Source organism: Chrysochloris asiatica, unplaced genomic scaffold (genome assembly GCF_000296735.1).
Source record: "Chrysochloris asiatica unplaced genomic scaffold, ChrAsi1.0 scaffold00124, whole genome shotgun sequence".
In the NCBI taxonomy this organism is placed as follows: Eukaryota; Metazoa; Chordata; class Mammalia; order Afrosoricida; family Chrysochloridae; genus Chrysochloris; species Chrysochloris asiatica.
In genome coordinates, this window is record NW_006408642.1 from 8529173 (window position 1) to 8549874 (window position 20702).

General features: G+C 42.1%; 1 protein-coding gene across 1 annotated transcript; it reads right to left on the reverse strand.

Annotated features, from left to right (window-relative positions):
* Window positions 1–3927: 3927 nt before the first annotated feature.
* On the reverse strand, window positions 3928–5250 carry CCR2 (chemokine (C-C motif) receptor 2). The gene is made up of 2 exons (XM_006868848.1): window positions 5195–5250; window positions 3928–4978 (listed from the first exon to the last, which is right to left on the reverse strand). Exons 1-2 carry the CDS (start codon window positions 5248–5250, stop codon window positions 3928–3930), a joined length of 1107 nt encoding a protein of 368 aa, XP_006868910.1.
* Window positions 5251–20702: the final 15452 nt, after the last annotated feature.

Here is a 20702-nt window from a genome sequence, read left to right on the forward strand (position 1 = left end):
CTATTTCTGTGCTTCACACATTGATCTCTGTGTACACATCCTCTCCTCTCCCCCATCAGCAGTGCTGAGACTTGGACTTCCTAAAGGACACAACATAGCTATATATGGACCCACCCAGCCTGGTACATGGATGACGCTCCAACTTGTTGTAATTACCCTTGACGAACAAACAAACGTTTCCAAATTTTATTTATAAAGCCATTGTATGGGATGTGTACTACTCAGCTTTTGTGCTTGTTAATCAACAACCCCTCCAAATCAGGGGCTTATAACAGCAAACATGGCTTCCTTGCCCCTGTTACAAGTGGATGAACTGCGGTTGCATCCCTGGCTCTGCAATCCATGTGTGTCTTCTCACTCACTGGGCTCCCACTCTAGTCCCTTGAAGGTGCAAAAGGCTTGTGCTCAGCTGCTAACCTAAAAGTGAGCAGTTGAATTAATCTAGTAGTGTTGTGCAAGAAAGGCCTGGTGATCTGCTCTATAGCAAAGAAAGCCCCATAAAGCAGTTCTACTGTGTAACTCATAGGCATCAATTCTTCTATGATCTTCCTTATTCACTGTCCAGCTTTCACATCCTTATGAGGCTATTGAAAATACCATGGCTTGGGTCAGGTGCACCTTAGTCCTCAAGCTGACATCTCTGCTCTTCAATACTTTAAAAAAAGTTCCTGTACTGAAAGTGCCATGGACTGCCAAGAGAACCAATAAATCTGTTTTGGAAGAAGTGCAGCCAGAGTGCTCCTTGGAGGCTAAGATGACTAAGCTTCATCTCTCATACTTTGGACATATTGTCCGGAGGGAACAGTCGCTGGAGAAGGATGTCATGCTGGGTAAGGTGGAGGGTTGGAGAAAAAGGGGAAGACCCCTAACGAGATGGATTGGCTAGGCGGCATCATTGATGGATTCAAGTGTGGCGGTGGTAGTGAGGTTGGCCCAGGATCACACATTGTTTCATTCTGCTGTGCATGGGGTCACTATGACTTGGTTCCGACTCGATGGCACCTGACAACAACAACAACTCTGTAACTCATAGGGGGTCACCAGGAGTCAAACTGACTACACAGCAATAGTGTGTGTGTGTGTGTGCATGCATGCATGAGTATGTGCTGGGGAGGATGTTCAGTCTTTAGCTGCACTGCAAGTCACATGGCAAAGGGGGGGTGATGTGTGCACTTGGGCAGGGGAAGGAGGACAAGTTGTGAATGATAAGGAGTTTATCACAGAGGGCAGTTTTATCAAAACAGACAGCTTTAAAACAATATAATTAGAGCATTGATTTATTTTCTCAATCACAGTTTTTAAAACAATATTTATATTTCATCAAAACAAAATTTGCTATATTCATTAAGATAATACACAGGTCCTTCCAGTTCTGCAACCACTTCTAGTCACATGGCAAGAAAGTAGAACCATAATAACTTCTAGCTCCCAAGTTGCTTGCATCAGTTCTGGAACACACGGCTAACTTGTACGTGCGTTCTGCACTTGGCGCCACTTAGAACAAGCTGCTCGGGTTCCTCTCTCTTATAAAGAGGACTCAAATGTTTTCATTCAGGAGCTCCCACTGGTCCAACCCGGGACACTCTGAACATCACTAAGGACAACTGCAGGACAATGAAGCTCTCAAATAGGTTTAAGTTTGTGGCTTCATAATAAAAAACCCAAATCAAATCCACTGTCACTGAGTCAACTCTGACTCACAGAATCCTTGCAGGGCAGAGTGGAGCTGTTCTATAGGGTTTCCAAGACTAAAAGTCTGTATGGAAACAGACTGCCACATCTTTCTCCCATGGAGTGACTAGTGGGCTTGAACCTCTATATTTAGGTTAGCAGCTGAGTATTTAGGTTTGGGGCAGCAAGTTTATGAGAAGGAAAAACCAGTTGATGTGATGGTTGTGGAATGTGTGCTAACATCCAAATGACCTTAGGATGCCACATCTCCAGAAGCTAATCAGCCCACAGATCACAGGTAAAACAGGCTCCCTGTAGAGAGCTACATTGTGGCTTCCAAAAGGTCATAAAAAAGTGGAATTGAAAGATAATGGAATTTTTTTCCCCCATGAACTTTTTGAAGCCTCCTCCTATTTATATAATTGATCCCTGGTAGTGTAATGAGCTGGGCTGCTAACAGCAAGGTCAGCAGTTCAAATCTTTCGGCCACTTTTAGGGAGAAGATTTTTTTAGAACAGAAGGTTTTCTGCTTCTGTTAAGATTCATAGCCTTGGACACCCTAACCAGCATCGCTCTGAGTCAGAACCGACTCAACAGGACACAACCACTACCACCATGTTTATGTCAAACCAGCCGCCCCAGACATGCCATAGGCTCCCAACTTTGAAAGCCAGCCAGACTTTTCTTTCTGATTAAACCATATTTTCAGGCATAATACTCTTCAAAATTAGACTTTACTACATTTGCAAATTGCAGTGATCAACTTTAATTTTGTTTTTACTGTTTCAGAGAAAGTATAACTTTTTGTTGTTGTTTATTTTTATTTCTTTTACTTGAATTCTAAGCCTGTATCTAAAAATGAGGTGGTGGAAGATAGCTTAAAAAACATTTGTTTTTCAAATGCATTTTCCTCATCTAAGCCATCCCCTCCCTCTACCCCATCCTACTTGGAAGTGTGATTAGTAAACCATTTCCAAAGAAGAAGCCTTCTGCTAGGTGCATCTTCAGGCAGCTTCTTGGTCCTGAGGCCATACTCCTCCAAGCCCCACAGATTGATTCCCCTCTCCCTGGTCCACCAAAGGATTCTTGTCTTTGGTTTTCTTCATGTTCTCCCCCAGTACTCATTTCCTGCCTGGGCTTTGGCCAAGAGTTAAATATGATAAAGGCTGTGATGAAGTAAACAGGAGGCAGGGAACAGCAAGAATGAAACAAGTATGGTCCAACATCACCAGGCTTTTACACTTGCTGCTCTCTCTTCGTACCTGACTAAAATCACTCGCACACTGCCCTGTCCTCTTGCTATGACCCTCTGCTTCTGATGCAGGGATTCATTCATTCTCCTGTACTCCTTTTACATGCACTTCTTCCCCTTTGCCTGGAAGGACCAACAAGGTGTTTGTTTGTTTTGTTTGTCAGCTGATCAGAGATTCTGAAATGTGTTATAAACAATTTTACATAAATTATTCTATAAGGAGTAAGGCCTACAATCCATGTGAATGATGGGACAAGGCATTTAATAGATTTTAAGTGTGGGGTGTGTGGTTGCCATAAAACCAGTAAACCAAAGTAGTAGTCACTGAGTTGATTTCCAGTTCATGGTTGTCATAAATGAATCATAGGAAAACAAAATTTATCCTGTACTCACAAACAAGAAGATTATCAGAACCAACCAAAATGCCCATAAAGATACTGTCATTCCCAAACTCTCTATGACTTGGTGAAGCCTCCTAAGTTAACAAAGATGGGAGATGGGGTTGAGGGTCAGCACTGCTTCCTGGTTGTGTGAGTAAAGCCTGGACTTTCCTTCCTATTCCCCAAGGCTTAGCCGAGCTCACACCCATTGCCTGCCTTCTCACACTCAACCCTGACCCCATTCACCCTCATTCCCATTCACACCGAGACTCTTTCTTCCTCCTCCTCTCCTCTAGCTAGGTCCTTGAGTACAAGAGACGGAATGGTAAAATGGTGTAGACTGGCAGAAACACAGGGAATGCAGCATCATTTAGGACCTGAGGTGAGTTTGCTGGAGTCAAAGTCCCTACCTGTAGTTGTCATCTGAGCATATGTAGACAGATATACCTGGTGTAAGATAAGGCTGTTTTGGGATACCCAACCCAGAGATTCCTGGGCACCAGCTTCACAGGTCTTTGTTTTTCAACAAACCCTTGAAGATTATTATTATATACAGATTATTGTCTCCCACCCCCCACCCCCTGCTTTCTCCTTTTGAAAGTAACAAGCAAATGGCTTCTCAGTTTATAAACCAGCCGAGAATTCCTGCTCCCCAGTGGATGGGGTGTACGTCGAACTCACTCGATCTGCTGTTTCCCCATAGAACACTGGACATTGTTTGCAGAGGCGTTTGGCGATATGCTTTCGGAAGAAGTTGGAGATATACCTTCTGAACTTCTCCCCGACGAAGGCGTAGATGATGGGGTTGATGCAACAGTGTGTCATTCCAAGTGTCTCTGCCACCTGCATGGCTTGCTCCAGCATGCTAGAGCTATGGCAATTATCCAGGCCAAAGAACTCCTGAAAGGTGGTTAAGTTAAGGACGATGGTGTGGGGGGCCCAGAAAAGAAAGTAGACAATCATGATGGCAAAGATGAGCCTCACGGCTTTGTGCTTCTTCTTCTCATTTCGACATCGACGCAGGGTTTTTAGGATTCCCGAGTAGCAGATGACCATGACAAACAGCGGCAGGACCAGGCTCAAGATGGTCCTCATTATTGTATGGAAATTCTTCCATTCTATTGGAAAATCAGAGCCACATAAAAAATTAGAATCTTCTATTTGGGATTTGGTAAAGATGATTCCAGGGAGAGAGGCAAGCACAGACACCATCCAGGTGACCCCACTTGTCATCACCCCAAAGCTGACCGTTCTGGCTTTTAGAGCAAACACAGCGTGGACGATCGCTAGGTATCTATCGATGGTCAGGAGGATGATGAAGAAGATTCCACCAAAATAACCAATGTGGTACATTCCAGTAAAGATTTTGCAGGCTGCATTCCCAAAGACCCAACCATTTGCAGCAGAGTGGGCCCAGAAGGGCATGGTGAGAAGGAAAAGCAGGTCAGAGATGGCCAGATTGAGCAGAAAGATGTCAGTCATGCTCTTGAGCTTTTTGCAGTTTATCAGGGTGAGGACGACCAGCATGTTGCCCACGACACCAAATATGAAGACCAGTGAGTAGAGCGGGGGCAGGAGCCGGGCTGCCATTTTCTTCACATCGATTTTATGGCAGGGCTCCGACCCACTGTAATCAAAATAATATGGCTGACTTGGCGTTGGATACTCCATCTTACTCAACCCTGTGAAGAAAAAAGTCAACTTTTATAAGGTCCTGGAAAACCCTAGAGAACAAAGGTCTACTCTGCACACATGGGGTCACCATGAGTCGGAATCAACTCAACAGTAACTGACGACAGAATTCTTCAGTGGTTTACCACAATCACACTCATAGCTGGTGATGGCTTCTTGTTTATCCTTGGTAATATTTTCTCTTCTTGTAAACAAAAACTAAGATGTGGACAGCATGTTGTGGATAGACTGTGGAAATGTTTCCTTGTCATTCATTTTCCTTTGTCCTAGACGCAGAGTGAAAGGATGGCCACACAACATAATTGCTGCAACTCCTGATCTTAGATGTATCCTTGCTCTACTCAACAACTCCCGAGTCTTTGTTCTTTCCTTTGTAGCCATGTGTGCTAGCCCAGTACACCAATTGTTAATGAGTCCACCCAGATAGATAATGGCCCCACGTGTGTCAGACTAGAATTGTGCTCCACAGGGTTTCCAGAGGCTGATTTTTCAGAGATTGCCAGACATTTCTTCTGAGGTGACTCTGGGTGGACTCGAACCTCCAACCTTTTTAGTTAGCAACCGAGCATGTAAATGGCTAGTACCATTTCCCTTTTATTCCTAGTAGCAGATACTAGTTGTCTACCCAACAGCTATTTTACAATACCCCTTTTCTTCCCCAGAAAACCCAGTGCTATTATGAGGTGAAAAATACTAGAGGTTTGTTTTTCCTTCCTTCTTTGCATGAGGTGAACAGTTAGGGGACCCATTTTTGGACATTGACATGTAAAGGAGGGTGTGCTAGGGACCTCTGGAAATGCACCTCTCTGGTAAAATAGAGCCTCCCCCACCTACTTGTCCACTTTAGGGGCTTGTCTTGCAAGGACTTGTAGCTTGGGGCCAAGAATGAAAAACCCAGAGAAATGCAGAGAAGCCAAGCAGAGCCCCAACTTCATCGAGTCCTGAACACACTCCCTTCCACGGTTCATCCCCTGACTTGCTGTTATTTGACAGAAATCATGCCATTTTTAAGTTACTTTGAGTTAAATTTTCTGTTACTTATGTTTGACAGCATTCCATGTGAAGTATCTAACCTACACCCCTTTAAAGCCCCTACATCTCTCATCCTGCCAAAAGTTCTTTTGCTTATGTTGCCAATTGCAATCCAGTTTTCAAATGCCCTGCTTTCTGACCAGTCTCATTCTAATGGATCTCTCTGCCAACTTCTTCCATTTCAAATATTTTTGGCTTCTAGGGGGCAGCTCCTATCTGAAAACTTATTATGGAAACTTTATTGCTGTTCTTACTGAACCCCCATCCCTGCTCATACCTTAAATGTCCCTAGGCACTATCCTTTCACCTCTTTATTGTTGCTACAAAGCTGCTTCTGAATCATATCACCCTCCATGTGCAGGCTTCTAACTCCCATGTATGCTAATGTTTTTCAAAGCTCTGTCTTCAAGTGTCACCTTTCTCCTAACCCCCACAACAGAATTTCCCATTGCCTACTGCATATCTCCCCATGCTGAGTTCATTTAGCTAGTATTTACTGAGCACCCACTATGAGCCATACTCTGTTCTGGGCACTGGAGGTACACAATGAACAAAGAAGGTGCCATTAGAAACTTCAGTCAACCCCTCCCAAACCACGCTCTTTTGAACCGGTTCCTACTTATAGATAAGATATTTCTTATCTTGCATATGTGTGATTGTCGTTTACTCTGTTTTCTGAGAAGAAGAGTGGGTGTTATCCTGGGTCTCCTCTGGGAACTTTGAAACCAATCAGATCTGGTGGATTCTAATTCCATCCCTGACTTACAAGCTATGTGATTTGGGGTTAATTACTTCTTTGTCTCAGTCTCTTTAACATAAAATAGTGACTTTCCTAAGTTGATTGCCTGAGATAAGAACTTAGCACAGGCCTACACAAAGAAACACTTGGTTATTATGTCACGTGAGTCCTACCTTAGAACTGCCTCTCAAATTCAGTCCCTCCATGCCTCCCTGCCCCTAACCTCTTTCATGGCCACTTCCTTTCCTCAGATCTCCTCACTTCTTGCTTTGCTGTGTGGTTTTGTGTTTGCTGGTTGCACTCTCTGTTCCCAGCCAAGCTTCCTTTTAAACTGTCTTTTCCAATATGGAAATTGGATCATGTACTTCTCAGCTCAAAACCTCTAGTAGTCCTGTAGTTGTATATGATGGGGCCTCAAAAGTAATGGCCCACTGCTCATCACACCCTTCCTAAGTTCGCTTCTTCACAGTTGCATCTTTATTCATTTCCCAAGTCTCAGATCCTGTGTCCAGATACAGCCCTCTACTCTCCATTGTCCCCCTCAAACAACCTTTTCTTCATGTGTCACTACTTTTGCATATTCTTGTCTCTCTCCTTAAAATGACTAGTGAAGCCCTATGCTGCTGTTGTTAGTTAAATCCTGTTGAGTCAGCTCTGACTCATTGTTGTTATTATGTGCCATTGAGTTGGTTCCGACCCATAGTGACCCTGTACAGGGTTTCTGAGACTGTAAATCTTTACTGGAGCAGAAAACCTCATCTTTCTCCCACAGAGTGGCAGGTAGTTTTGAACTGCTGACCTTAAGGTTTGCAACCTGATTCGAAACCACTACACTACCAGAGCTCCCTCATAGGGATCCTATAGCCACATCAAGTGAGCTGCCTACATATCCCTCAACATCCTCACTCAAATTCTCCTTCTCTGGGAAGATTTCTTTGCCTCCTCTATCAAATTATGCTTATCATCTCATACCACTCTGTGCCTGCCTCTAAATAAACACTTAGCACATTATCTTTTACACATGCGTGCTCCTTGAGGCCGAGGACTAACTCATGTTTTTAAAATCAGCTCTTATGGTATCATCTGGACAAATGAGATACCAATTCAATGAATAAATGCATACAACCCCCTATAATTTTAATAACTAAGGAGCCCTGGTAGTTTGGTGGATTATGTATTCGGCTGCAAGGTCAGCAGTACTAATCTACCAGTCATTCTGCAGGAGAAAGACAAGGCTTTCTGCTCCTATAAAGATGTACAGCCTTGGAAACCCTACACAGGGTTGCTATGAGTTGAAACTGACTCAACTCCATGCACACCACCACCACCCACCACCAAGAGACTTAACGTCATGAAATCCATTTCTAGAGAAAATGATTTTTATTTTTTCTGGTAGTGACTGAGTTTGTTTTTCTCCATCTGCTCATCTTATCCTTCAGTTCTCTTGTGATTGACACATTTCACAAGCCTTGTATTTCACATCACTGAGGCACATTCTTGAAATATGCAGTAACTGAAGAAGAAATAAGACCTCTGATCCAAGTCGAGTCCCCCCAAAAGAATTACAATCACAATCACTGACTGCTCTGCAAGCTCCAGGTGTGTGTGTGCTGCTTTGCACACCTTACAGCAGCATCGTGTGATAAGCATTTATCAGTCTTACAAATGAAGAAATTGAAGCATGACAGATTAAATAATGCTCCCAAACTCACAAAGCTAGTGACAGCTGAGCTGGAACGTGAACCTTAGTCTGTTTACTTCAAAGGTTCTCAAGGACATCCAGCTCTAGGTTCTGAGAGTAGAGGTGTCAGCAGAATAGTTCATGGACTTTATAAGTATTCATCCATGCCTGGAACACAATTTCTTTGGCACTTAGCCTTAAAATTTGTACATGGATCCACACAACTTCCTCTCCCACCCCCAACCAGCATGGGCCCATGCAAGCACACACACACATACACACACACACACACTGACATTGCCTCTAGAAAGTAAGCTCCATGAAGACAGGGGTCTCATTTTGCACTGAGACATGCCAATGCCCTCAAACGCAGCCCACCACATATCAAAACATCAAGCAAATGAGATGCTGACTCCTGGCGCGTCAGTGTATGTTAGAGTAAAACTGGCTCCATAGGAATTTTAGAGTTCTGGTGTGGTGGTGTAGGATAAAGTGCTAGACTGCAAGGTCAGTTTGAACCACAAGGCCGGTGGTTCAAACTCACCAGCCACTCCTCGAAAACCCTGTAATGGGTTGCTATGAGTCAGAACCAACTCAACAGCACTTAACAACAACAACATAAATTTTCCAGTGGCTGGTTTTTGGAAGTAGATCAGACCTTTCTTTTGAGGCTCCTCTGGATGGACTCAAACCTCCAACCTTTCAGTTAACTGTCTGTATCATCCAGGGACTCATGGCCAGCACATAGTAGCTGAATAAACAAATAACAAAATGAGTGGGCTGCAAGTTCCTGAAAAACCTAGGGCTGGGCGCCTGGGTGATTGGGTATGAGACTTTATAAGAGTGAGGATATTGATAATCCTGACACGTAGCTCCATTCCTGCAGCAAACCCTCTGGACTATTCTAATATTCCAAGAGTGTGGATATGATCGGTGGTTCTCAGATGCTGGGCAGCAGAATCACAGGGGAGATTTGTTGGGACCAGGCAGCGAGACCCTTGCTCTTGATTCAGATTGGGAGTTGGCTGGGAGGGGACATGGTGACCTTCCCCTCTGGGTTCTACCCTGTGTTGTTTGCATGCTGCCATCTCCAATACCAGTCGCTCAGTCACTATTTCCTCCATCTCTCCAGTGTATCTGGCTCCTGCCACAGTGGACACTCAGCATGGTGGTTGAAATGCACTTACCTAAGTGCTGTAGGATCAGCACTGGATTGCTAATCACAAGGTCAGCAGTTCAAACCCACCAGCTACTCCTCAGAAATCCTGTGGAGGGTGGCTATGAATTGGAAGCAACTAGATGGCACTTAACAACAACAGGAAGGTATCACTTCTGGGCATCAGAACACATTATCCAGAACTAACAAAAATCTGCCTCCATAAAAACTTCTCACTTCAGCCTCTGTGAACCTCCTGAGGCAAGACAAGAGGTTCATTTTGGTTTAGGGCATGGGCTGTCACATATATGGACTAGAAAGGGAAAAAAATTCAGAGTAGGAAGTTTCAGGTCTTTAAAGTCCTTGGGTGCTGGGTGGGGCAGCATGCGAGGGGCAGTGTTGAGAAGTGTGTTGTTCTTATCTTATTTTAGTGTCATCTCTCCCACCTCAAGAGTCTCAGGAGGGGTCTCACCCAGCCAGGCTCTGCAATTCCTGTCACTAGGGTCACTGCTAAAATCTCTTGGTGCCACTTCCACTCCATTCCCCCATCATGATGATCTTCCCAAAGTTCATGGGCTTTGTGGTCCCTCAAGATGTGCATAGTCCAGGTGTCCCCAGCTTTGAGATGCTCTGAGCTGATGATTCATAAAGTTATGGGAAAAGCCTCCCCTCAACTCACCCGTGATGGTTTCTTTCAGGCACAACTGGTGTGTCAGACTTCTCAGTAATTGAACCAAGCAGATCTGGAGGTAGAAACTTGGTGTGCAGAAGTAGGAAATTGAGTTTCCTGCAGAAAAAGAAGGCGGAGATACAAGGGCAAGTGATGCTAAAAAAATGAAAAAAATAAAAATAAAAAAAATCAGATACTATAGTTCTTCTTTTCCAGCCAGGAACGTTACACATTTGTTTGAAGTCTACAGAGTAGAATTAATTTTGAAATCTTGCTTATGCAACCTTGAGTGTGAGTCAGGCACACCCTGGACATCTGCTTCCAGATCTAACAACTCCCGAGTTCTTCGTTTTGTGGGTCTCTCTGTCTACAACTGCTCTACTTTCTGCCCTCCTGTCACTTGTAATTTGCATGATCTGAGCACAGCAGAACTTGACACTTTCCAGAAAACAGCTTTTGACTTAAGAAAACCAACGCTAACGAGCTTCTGTTGGTGATGGCAGAAGGCATAGAATGAACTTTTGTGTGGCACATGTGTACTGGTTTCAGTAGCGTGGTGTGTTTTATATCCAATTATAATTTTACTGAGATAAAACTCTTCAATAAAAGAGGTGGCTAAATTATCCCTTGTATCACTGATGTCTTTAACAAGAAGGGCCTCAGTCATCACAAGAATTCTTTGAAGAATCATTCCTTTTTAATGAGGATTTATTAAAAGAAAATACCATTTACAGCATCAATTCTGCAGTGCAGGCACTAAACTTAGGAAAGCTCCAAGGGTTCTGTGGGGAAGATGTATGATCTTAGCTGGCTCCCACTGACCCCTGGCACATTCTGAAATTCAGCAAACCCTGGGGTCAGGGAGTTAATTCTTGGTCTCACTTACTAGCCTTGTGGCATTGGAAAGTTACTTAACTTTATTTAACGTTTCAGTGTCTTCAACTATTAAGTGAAAGTAATAAGACCCCTGGGGTCTGTGAGGGATAATGGATATAATGCAGCTAGTACTGTGTCTGGTAAGTAGTGTTGTCACTAGTTCCCATTGAATCAGTTCCACAATTCATGGCAACCTTACATATAACATAACACAATGTTGACTGGTCCTCTACCATCTTCCCTTCTTCCAGCAGAATATTGAACAATACTAATATTCTCTTGTGACCCATCAGGTTTTCATTGACTCATTGTCAGAAGTAAATCTCCAGCTTCTTTGTCCTAGTTTATCTTATTCTAGAAGTTCCACTGAAACATGTCCACCATGGGTGATCCTACTAGTATTTGAAATACTATTGGCATAGTTTCCAGGATCATAGCAAAATGCAAACCACCAAAGTACTGGCAGACAGTAGTGGTGACACATAGTAGACAATAACTACTAGGCAACAGTCACCATCATAACAGAATATTCAGTGCAAACCAGGTATCCTTTGTAGATTTCAATAGACTGTAACCACATATTCTGCATAAGACTTGGTTTTTGTCCTAAAAAGAGCTTTGGATTTTTACTTAAAGGACAGTTCCTTGCCTATTCAAGGTCAGGAAAAGTTCCCCAAATGTCCCCTAATGTGATTGCTGGGCAGAAATCAGAATGATCTCTCTGGGATTTAAAACAAGATTGGTAAACTCCATCCAGGGAAGCTGGGTACTTTGCCATTCTGGAATCACTGACCCTGGCATCTTGCCACTGGTCCTTTGAGTTGACCTAAGAAGGGAGAAGGAATTTTGCTACTATTTATTAGAACCTTTCTCCATTTCTATCTTCACATTAGAGTACTACAGACTCAAGCTCTGTCATTTTATAAGAGAGGTGCAGAGGTAAGTACCAAAAGATCCAGATTCAAATCATTGTCTTCCTAATGCAAGGAACAGATGGCATACACAGCTGGGAGTTTGAAAAGGCTAAATAATGATGAGGAGCTCTAGTAGCGTAGTGGTTACAAATCGGGCTGCTAACCTCAGGGACAGTAGTTTGAAACTACCAGCTGTTCCATGGGAAAAAGATGTGGCTTTCTGCTCCCATAAAGATTTACAGCCTCGGAAACTCTGTACAGGGTCGCTGTGAGTCAGAACCGACTGCACAGCATATAACAACAACAACATACAATAATGGGGGATGCTTACAGAGGGGTGAGAATGGTTAAGAGAAACAATAGGGTATACTCAGATGTCTAGAGACTAGCAACAATGGAAGATCAAACAAAACAATTGCCTGAGACCTGTTGCAAGCTGGAGTTGAGAGTCAATGGTTGAAAGATACAGCCACAACTAACACTTTGGTAAACCAGGGGAGAGCAGGAGCAGGAAGGGCCCTGCTGTTTTCACCTTCTGAACTCTAGCTGGTGCTTCTCAGTGGCTAACACCAATGGGAAGCAGAGCATTGGAGAGTTCACGTAATGTCCACAGAAGTCAGTTCTATCTAGAGATGGAACTAGGGGAAAATGGCAAATAACCACAAAATGGTCACATCAACAGATTTATTATTTTTTTGCTAATTAGGTGGTGGTGGTGATGTGCCGTGGAGTGGGAACAAACTCATAGTAGATTTGTTTAATTCATTACACAGGAACACTGGTTATGTGCTAAAATTAACATTTTAGGGCAGAGAATGAGAAATGAACAGGGATTTCAACACTGTAAACCGCACTGTTCTGTAGCTTCTCCTAATGTTAATGTACGACAGGCCATTAACCATAAAGTGAATTCTAGAGTTTAAGGGCAAAAGTGTCATCTTTGCTAAAATCATACTCCTACTGTTTTACCTCTGAAAATAAATACTTGTACGTCTAGTACACATCTTGGATCCTGTTGGGATGTCCTATTCAATTTATTGGCATTTAAAAATTATTTTATTGTATTTTTGGTGAAAATTTACACAGCCAATTAGGTTCCCAATTAACAATTTCTGTACATATTGTTCATTGATACCAGTTATGATTTCTACAATGCGTCAACATTCTCATTATTTCTGTTATGGCTCCATGTCTGAGCATAGTATGCATGGGAGATATTGTCTTATGAGTCAATCTTTTATTCAGTTGAATGGGGTGTTTCTTAATGCTGCATTCCAAACATAATATAGAATGAAGGAATAAGTCTCACTTTAAGCAGTTACCTATGTTGTTGTTGTTGTGAAGTGCTGTCGAGTCGGTTCTGACCCATAGCGACCCTGTATAGGGTTTTCGAGTAGCATCTGGTGAGCTTGAACTGCAGACTTTGCAGTTCAGATGGCTTTGCAGTTTGGCACATTAACCCACAGTGCCACACCAGGCCTCAACAACATAGTAGACACAAAAGAGAAAAGTCCTATTCCATACTCAAACTGAATTTCTCTGAACAGGTTAGGAAAAAAAAAAACAACAACACCTTTAGTAAACAAACTTTTACAATGAAAAACAGAAACACAGGGCTAATATCACAAGTAAACCATTTTCATCATTTTAAGAAGCAGTAACGAAGCTTCTTTATAAGACTTATTTGCATTTTCAATACCTTGGAGACAGATCTGGGGTTACTGACTATAGTAGCAATGTGTGTCCTCTAATTTTCTATAATGATGCACATATTAATTAATACAAGGCGCACTTTAGGGAGTCCATTTTGAATGATATCTTACACATAAACATTGGTCACAGTAGATGCATGCTCATAGATCATTATCCATAAAATCTCTTGCCATTAGCACCAAAGCTTTTCAGAACGTTTCCTTTTGTGAGGCTTAATTTCTGTTATAAATTTCTTTTCTTTGTGGTTCATCCCCAAGCCTGGGATTTGCAGTAATGCAGGACCAATTTACCATCACTGCCAAAGTACGCATAGACTGTTCCAACTTCTTGGTCTGGGGACGGAGCAAAGGATTGGTTCACAGAAATAAACAACTGTTCCAAGGACTCAAGTTTAAGGAACTTTTTGATGACGTCAATGATTCCTTGGATGGTACCAGTTCTCTCTACAGCCCACTTCTTGGTTTTCATAACAGAGGTTTCTCTCACAGTCTTTAGCAGGATATCATTTTTTTTTTTTTTCCCCCTTGGTGTCTCCGGCAGGTTCCTCTGTCCCAGGGGAGACTGCAGCAGAAGAAGGGGAATGAGGAGTGAGTTTCTGGGGAGCCCTGGAAGCCCTTCGCCGCTGTGTAAGCTGCAGCATGGACTCCTGCTCTGCCGCCATCTTGTTCGATGGGAGTCGAAGAAGGAAGTGGCGCCTGAGCATGTGTATTGGGCGGATTTTAAGCGAGACTGTGCCTTGAAAGAGCCCCTGGGAGAACCCAACTCATCAAAGAAAGCTTGACTTCCCTGCTAGTTGCCTCTTGAGAACCTGCTGCTGACCTCCAGTCATTAATAACACCACGTTTGTTTGTTTGTTTTCGCTAGCACAAGCCTCCCGACTGGGGCGGTGCTTAAGGTTTTCGCCCACGCCAACTGCGCAGGCGCCTCGTGGCTCAGACGTGGAGATGCTTCCGTCGTCCCTCGTCAACAGATTTTTTGAGGAGCCACTGTCCGGTCGTCTAGTTCGTATAGATAGGGAATGAGAAGGCTGGATAAGTACACCTTAGAATTATTTATACATATGAGCTTCAGAACCCATTAACTACCTGTTGGCACACAGCTCATGGTTTCGCAAATTCCCAGTCTGAAGATGAGTATGGCCCTTTGAGTAGACTTGAGAGAGTGCATCAGGTGTCACCTGGCTCTAGTGTGCCTGCTGGCCAGGTGGCATCATATAGAAGGCACGGCTGTGGCCTTCTCAAGGGACCTGCAGCAGGAATAAGGAGATTCTTCTGCAGACCACTGGAATGAAATCATTCACACTCCCTGAATGTCGAAAGAAGAACCATATGACGTTGGCCCTGCACAGGTAAGATTCCTGTTTATTCTTATGGTGAGAATCGCAGCTGAGGGTTAGAACGTTGAAGCAGAACAGTAGACTTGTCTTTACAGCCTCTCTGCCAACCTGTTGTCACTAAATGAAACGTGGGAACGTTTCTGAAGGAGCAGAAAGACAGAAATCAATTATCAACAGCCCAAGAGGTCAGGCACTTTGTTGATGCCCTTTATAACCACTCATCTGGGATTGATTTGTTCAGTTGGCACCTTGAGATGATGTAAGAATGATTGCCTCCTCTCAGCACAGATGCTTTGGGTTGATTGTGGTTTTGATGGTTTGCATGCTTCCTGTGACCTACTAAAATAGATTAGTGAGTTCTAGGATTTTACGTCTTCAATGTTGGTTGAAAACAGTGATATGAACTAAGAGGACACCCATAGAAAAAGCACAATAGTTAGGATCCTCTATGTTCTGGTCGTGTCTTCAGAAGAAAAAGACTACAGAGTACCTGCATTGCTTTGGCCCCAAGTGACAATGTGACACAATGAGGTAGATAGTCATAGCAAGAAAATCCAGAAACTGCAAATAGTTCTTGGAAAGGAAAAGTAACAAGTAACACAGTTTAGTCATACGCCAAACTCATTCCTGTCTTCAGGGGAACCAAGAATATAAAAAGAGAGAAAAATGTGTCATCTAAAATGGTAATGTATCCTGTGAACCTGGGTAGAGACCTGGTTGGCCATCAGTGTGGCAAGACCTGGGGACTCTTGGTCCCAGAGTCAGTGATGCCAGAGATGGAGGCAGAGATGATGACGTGGAGAGATGGAGCGGCTGGAGACTCTAGACCCAGAGAGGGAGAGGGGCTCTGTACTGTCGACCAGGGACAGGCTTGCAAGGTATACTTAACCATGGCAATGAAACAATATACCATAGGATGAATGTGAAGCTAGTGTTATCACATGTAAACTATCACAGAATTCACAATAAAACATAAAAAAATGGTAGTATAAGTGTTTTTTAACATAGAGTATAAGCTAATATTTCATAATGACTTGCTAATTTCATTTCTGCAGTGACTTTAGGTATTGTCATTGAATTTTCTAGCAAGGAGTTTATCCTGTATTTGTCTGTAGCCCAGATGTTTTCAACTATTCTGTGACTAGATACAGATTTCAATATAGATGCCTCAGAGGTTGCCTGCTCAGGAAGGAGACCTTCACTGGGAGTAAACAAGGGCAGAGGTCTTAGAAGGAATTTATAGACACATCTCAGAAATGGCAGCAGCAGGTAGGGGCTGATTTGGGGACTAAGAAGCTGCCCATCCCCACCTCAACACATGATGAGAAGAGGAAATAGATATTGAAGGCCTGAAAGAGGCTGCTGCTTGCATGCCATTTTGGGGTATAGCTACTCCTCTCCTGCCTTGGATATCATTTGCTATTTCATTGTGGTTTCTGAGGTGTCCCATGGATGGGCAACCCAGCTAGTACTCTTTGAAGGTACAGATGGTGTGAGAGGGAACCCACAAAGCTGGATATGGCAGAGATTCTGATTGGTGGATATGGGAGAGACCTTCCCGGGTGGTGGGTGGGCAGTGGAGATTTGCTTCCTGGACTGTTGCCTTTGTAGGAAGTATTAATACTTGGTGGTTGGTAAAAGATAAGTGTGGGGAAGAGAGTTCAGTTGCAATGCAGTGCAGGAATGCACACACACACACACACACACACACACACACACACACACACACATATATATATATATATATATACTTCTGGTGTGGCACTGTGGATCAGCACTGAACTGCGAACCACACTGTCAGCAGTTCAAACTCAGCTGCTCCTTGGAAACCCTATAACAGGGTCACTATGAGTCGGAACTGACTTGATGGCACTTAACAATATATATAGATACACACACACATATATATGTAAACAATATATATATGCATATATTTTGTTTCTATTAATAGGCATGCTATTATAGTAAAACAAAAATGAAAAGGAGCATAATCATCCATAATTTAATGATCCAAAGACAACCTTTATTAGTATTATCATGTTGTCTTTTTCTTCTATTTATAGGGTTGTTGTTCTTTTGGCATTGTAGTTATATCATATAAACCATTGTATGTATTTTAGATTTTTCATTAAGCATGTCAAATTTTTTTCTATGTTATAAATTCTTCATAAACATAAATGGTTCATATGTTGATTTATTAATCCAACAAATGAGTATTCAAGGTCTACCATATACCAGGCAAAGTTAGGTTATGGAACTATAATGTGAACAAAGAATATCCAATCTTAAGATGCTTTTGTGTTCTAATATGAGAGAAATGTTAAATAAAAATACAGATAAATATAGAACTACAACTTTTATTAATTGTTTTGGATAGAAAGGAGTCCTGGTGTGGTGCTGTGGGTTAATGCACTGGATGGAAAGGTCTGTTTGAACGGAAAGATCAGTGGTTCAAGCTCACCAGCTGCTCTTTGGAAACTCTGTAGGGTCGCTATGGGTCAGAACTGACTCAGTGGCACTTGGCAACAGCAACAACAAACGGACAAAAAAGAATAGAGTTGTGCAAAATCTGATTTATGTTGAAGAGTACGGATTGATGCTCTTGAAGAAATAATGTTTTAACCTGAGGCTACAAGCAGAAGGACAAATAAAAACTGACTAGACAGAGATTTAAAAATGATGCTGTTGTCTGTTGATAGTCGCAACAACCATGGTGGTGGTGATGGTAATGATGATAGTGATGATGATGAAGGTGATAGCCGTGGCAATGATGATGACCATAATGATCATGATGGTAATGGGGGTAATGATTGGATGGTAGATATTTATTGAGTGCTTATGGGAGAGAGTCTCAAACAGGTTGTGAGAAAATTCTATTATCTTTCAATTCCATTTCTCCATAACTTTTTGAAGGCCCCTCACATAGGCTCTGCTCTTTGTTGCTGTTATTAGGTGCTGCCAAGTCAGGTCAGTCTCATAGTGACTTAATGCACAACAGAAGGCAGCACTGCCTGGTCCTGTGCCATCCTCACAATCATTGTGAGCTGAGTCCATTGCTGCTGCCAGCGTACCAATCCATTTCCTTGGGGGTCTTCCTCCTTTTCGCTGACCCTTCACTTTACCAAACATAATGTTCTCCAGGGACTGGCCCCTCCTGATAATATGTCCAAAGTATGAGAGACAAAGTCTCGCCATCCTGGCTTCTAAGGAGTGTTCTGGCTGTACTTCTTCCAATACAGATTTATTTGTTCTTTTGGCAGTCCATGGTACTTTAATAGTCATCTCTAACACTGTAACTCAAATGCATTAATTCTTCTACAGTTTTCCTTATCCATTGCCCAAATTTCACATGCATATGAGGCTTTTGAAAACACCATGGCTTGGGTCAGGTACACCTTAGTCCTCAAACTGAAATCTTTGCTCTTGAACACTTTAAAGAGATCTTGTGCAGTAGAGTTGCCTAATGCAATATGTTGCTTGATTTCTTGACTGCTGTATTGATTGTGGATCCAAACAAAATGAAATCTTTGAGAACTTCAATCTTTTCTCCATTTATCATGATGTTATTTACTGGTCCAGTGGTGAGGATTTTTGTTTACTTTTCATTGAAGTGCAACCCATACCAAAGGTTGTGGTCTTTCCTTTTCATCAGTAAGTATTTTAAGTCCTCTTCCCTTTCAGTAAGTAAGGTTGTTTGTGCATATCACAGGTTGTTAATGAGTCTTCTTCCAGTCCTGATGCTATATATTTGTTCCATGTAATTAAGCTTCTCAGATTATGTGCTCAGCATACAGGTTGAACAAGTAAGGTGAAAGAATACAATCCTGACACACACCTTTCCTAATTTTAAACCATTCAATGTTCCCTTATTCTGTTTGAACTGCTGCCTCTTTGTCTATGTACAAGTTCCTCATGACCACCATCAAATGTTCTGGAATACTCACTCTTTTCAATGTCATCCATAGCTTGTCATGGTTTACACAGTCAAAAGCCTTTTCCTAGTCAGTAAGGCAGAAATAAACATCTTTCTGGTACCGTCTGCTTTCAGCCAAGATCCATCTGATGTCAGCAATGATATTCACATCATCATCTGAATCTGGCTTGAATCTCTGTCTGTTTCCTGTCAGTGTACTGTTGCAGTTGTTATTGAATTATATTTAGCAAAACCTTACTTGCATGCGATATTAATGATACTGTCTGAAGATTTTCCCATTCTGTTGGGTCACCTTTCTTTATAATATGGATCTCTTCCAATCTTCCAGCTGGCCGGATAGCTGTCTTCCAAATTCTTCACAAATGTCTTGATGTAGATGAGTGTCTTGGCATAGGTGAGTTAGTGCCTCCAGTGTTGCATCAGTTTGTTGAAAAATTTCATCTTGTATGCCATTAACTCCTGGAGGCTTGTTCTGTGCTAACCCAGGGCTGCCTCCTAAGTCAGTCACTGTGGCTCTACTCCTAACCATGGCATCAAGAAGTTCAGGCAGATGTAACAGTGAATGTAAAGGCAAGGAAGTAGTGCAGACATACTTATTTTAAAAGTATGTTTACAGTTTTACTTTTTAAAGTGGACTTTCTAGAGATAGTCCATGGAAGGGAAAATTCAATATTGTTAAGGTGGCAATTGTTCCTAACGTGATCTGCAGATTCAGTGTAATCCCAGGAAATTGTGTTGTGTGGGGATATTGATAATCTGATTCTAAAATTGAAATGGCAAGACAAAAGTCCCAGAACACCCAACACAATGCTGAAGAAGAACAGAGTTGGAAGACTGACACTACCCAACTTTGAGACTTACTATAAAGCTGCAACGATCAAGGTAATGTGGAATTAGTCAAAGAACAAGAGATTAATGGAGAAAAATATTGATTCCATAAATAGACCCATACAAATATATTCAGTTGATCTTTGAAAAAATGCACCAGCAATTCAGTGGAGGAATGATAGCTCTAATGCTGGAACAATAGGACATTCACATACAAAAAAGTGAATCTAGACACAAACTTACACTGCACAAAACTAACTTAAAGTGAATCATAGCCCTAAATAGAAAACACAAAACTATAAAATGTCTAGAACAAGGGATAAAATCTAGGTGTCCTTAGATTTGGTTTTATGAATTTTTAGATACAAAACCAAAACCATGATCCATGAAAAACACCTGGTAAGTTGGACATTATTAAAATAAAAATGTTGTGCTTTGTGAAAGATATTTAAGAAACGAAAAGGAAAATCTGTACTGGGAGAAAATATTTGTAAAACACATATCTGTTGAAGGACTTATATCTAAAATATTAAAGAGATTCTTAAACCTCAACAGTAATAAATTAAAAAACTCAATTTAAAAATAGACAAAAGGTCTGAAGAGAAGTATCACTAATGAAAAAATATATATGGTAAATAAGAATATGAAAAGATGCTCAATATTATATCTCGTTGTTGTTAAGTGCCATCGAGTCAGTATTGACTCATAGCGACCCTGTGCAAAACAGAATGAAACACTGCCTGGTCCTGGACCAACCTCACACTTGTTGCCATGCTTGAGTCCATTGATGCTGCCACTTTTCCAATCCATCTCATTGGGGGTCTTCCT

What these genes read in the sequence shown, in the direction of transcription:
- CCR2 (XM_006868848.1), bottom strand. Translation starts at nt 5,250, where the DNA reads ATGAATGACAAGGAAACATTTCCACAGTCTATCCACAACATGCTGTCC. An exon ending in AACATGCTGTCCACATCTTA is followed by an intron (nt 4,979 to 5,194) that starts GTTTTTGTTTAC and finishes CACAGGGTTGAG; the next exon opens with TAAGATGGAGTATCCAACGC.